The 2,025-nt window shown below is 63.1% G+C and overlaps 1 protein-coding gene across 1 annotated transcript in view; it reads left to right on the plus strand.

The window, feature by feature from the left end:
* Nucleotides 1-21: 21 nt before the first annotated feature.
* The window catches only part of MNEG_15675 (putative Pre-mRNA-processing-splicing factor 8), a gene marked incomplete at both ends in the record, with an annotated part of 3,145 nt that continues 1,141 nt past the window's right edge, over nt 22-2,025 (plus strand). Inside the window, 4 exons of the mRNA XM_014035854.1 lie at nt 22-209; nt 490-585; nt 842-1,060; nt 1,265-1,418. Of these exons, the coding sequence (XP_013891308.1) occupies nt 22-209; nt 490-585; nt 842-1,060; nt 1,265-1,418 (657 nt within the window). The remainder of the gene's footprint in view (nt 210-489; nt 586-841; nt 1,061-1,264; nt 1,419-2,025) is intronic.

Genomic DNA, 2,025 nt, shown 5'->3' on the forward strand with positions numbered 1-2,025 from the left:
GTGTGCCGCCAGGGCTACAACATGCTCAACCTGCTGATCCACCGCAAGAACCTCAACTACCTCCACCTGGACTACAACTTCAACCTGAAGCCCGTCAAGACGCTCACCACCAAGGAGCGCAAGAAGTCGCGCTTCGGGAACGCGTTCCACCTGTGCCGCGAGATCCTGAGGCTCACCAAGCTCGTGGTGGACGCAAACGTGCAGTTCAGGTGGGGGTAATGGTGGTCAGGGGCCGGGGCTGGGGGCATGCAATACATGCAGGTTGTGCAGTCGTCACCTTGGCAGGCAGGACTGTAGGGCAGCTTGGAAGGGGTGGACCGTGGGCACGCACGGGGGTCCCAAGGGTCATGCCTAGTGCCTGGGCAGTGCTTGTCGGAGTTTGCGGGTTGTGGGGCGTGCTGGGGCTGGAGGAGGCGCGCCGCGCCTTCTTGCAGCCTACCTACGCGTCTCCTCATCTCCCCCCCCCCCTTGGGCCCCTGCCGTCCCCAGGCTGGGCAACGTGGACGCGTTCCAGCTGGCGGACGGGCTGCAGTACATCTTCTCCCACGTGGGCCAGCTCACGGGCATGTACCGCTACAAGTACAGGTGGGGCCCGGCCTGGTGGTACACGCGTGCATGTGTGGTTGGTGTTGGTTTTGTGGGGCCGGAGTGGCAAGTGTGCACTTGCCCGCTGGGTTGAAGGGGGGGGGGCAACGCATTGCAGTTGAGAAGTGCGTATGGGGGGCTTGGACGTCAGAACCCATCGAGAGGGCGTGTGCGGTGAGAGAGTCATGTGTAGATGCCACACCACCACGCTAACACCCCTGACAAGGCGCCCTGCATCCTCCCCCCCCCCCAAAAGGCTGATGCGCCAGATCCGCATGTGCAAGGACCTGAAGCACCTCATCTACTACCGCTTCAACACCGGCCCCGTCGGCAAGGGCCCCGGCGTCGGCGTGTGGGCGCCCATGTGGCGCGTTTGGCTGTTCTTCCTGCGCGGCATCGTGCCGCTGCTGGAGCGCTGGCTGGGCAACCTGCTGGCGCGCCAGTTCGAGGGCCGCCAGTCCAAGGGCGTCGCAAAGTGAGTCCGCGCCCACTTTCCGCCCCGCCACCTGCCACCTCCGCCTCGCGCGCCGCCTGCCGTTTACCCAGTAGTCCTGTACCTCCATGCTGAGATATCTGCTGATTTTGTTTGCTTAGATATTTACAACCAGTCCCAGCCGAACCAGCCGATCTGCCCAATGGCTGACGCCGGCCGTCTTCTCGTCAACACCCAACACCCCAGGACGGTGACGAAGCAGCGCATCGAGAGCCACTTTGACCTGGAGCTGCGCGCGGCGGTGATGCACGACATCCTGGACATGATGCCGGAGGGCGTGAAGCAGAACAAGGCCAAGACCATCCTGCAGCACCTCAGCGAGGCCTGGCGCTGCTGGAAGGTGGGCGGGCGGGGGGGCTTGGGGCGGCGCAGGAGAGGGCAGGGGGGACGGAGACGTCGGAACCAGGAGGGGCAAATCGGAAAGGGAAACGGAGATTGAGAAAAGGATGGAGAGGGAGGGAGTCAGAGGGAAGAAGAACGCGTGTGTGCGTGTATGTGTGTGTGTGTGCGCACATAGACAGGGCAGGTTTGTTGAGGCTGCTTGGCGCTTGATTTTGAGCGTGGGATGTGGTGGGTGACTGGGGAACGTGCGGCAGGTGCCTGAGTGCATACCCTGCAGGGCGCGGCTGTCTGGCTGTCAGTGCATCAGGTTGTGGCGGCCCTGCCATGTGGCGCGGCGGCAAGACAGCACGGCGGCGCGCGAGTCTTGATTTCCTCCTCGCATCAAATCGCTCGCCACCGTCCCCCTGATCTGCCGCCTTCCCCAAGCGCCTTGCTGTCAGTGTGCCAAGCCTGATCGCTGGCTTGCTGATGTCGCCTCAGCCTATCCTGTTGTTAAATGCGTGCATTGCAGGGAGACGGACGCCTGCAGTCGCACGTGCACTCTCTCTCTCTCTCTCTCTCTCTCTCTCTCTCTCTCTCTCTCTCTCTCTCTCTCTCTCTCTCTC

This window comes from Monoraphidium neglectum (genome assembly GCF_000611645.1).
Source record: "Monoraphidium neglectum strain SAG 48.87 unplaced genomic scaffold scaffold05554, whole genome shotgun sequence".
Classification (NCBI taxonomy): domain Eukaryota; kingdom Viridiplantae; phylum Chlorophyta; class Chlorophyceae; order Sphaeropleales; family Selenastraceae; genus Monoraphidium; species Monoraphidium neglectum.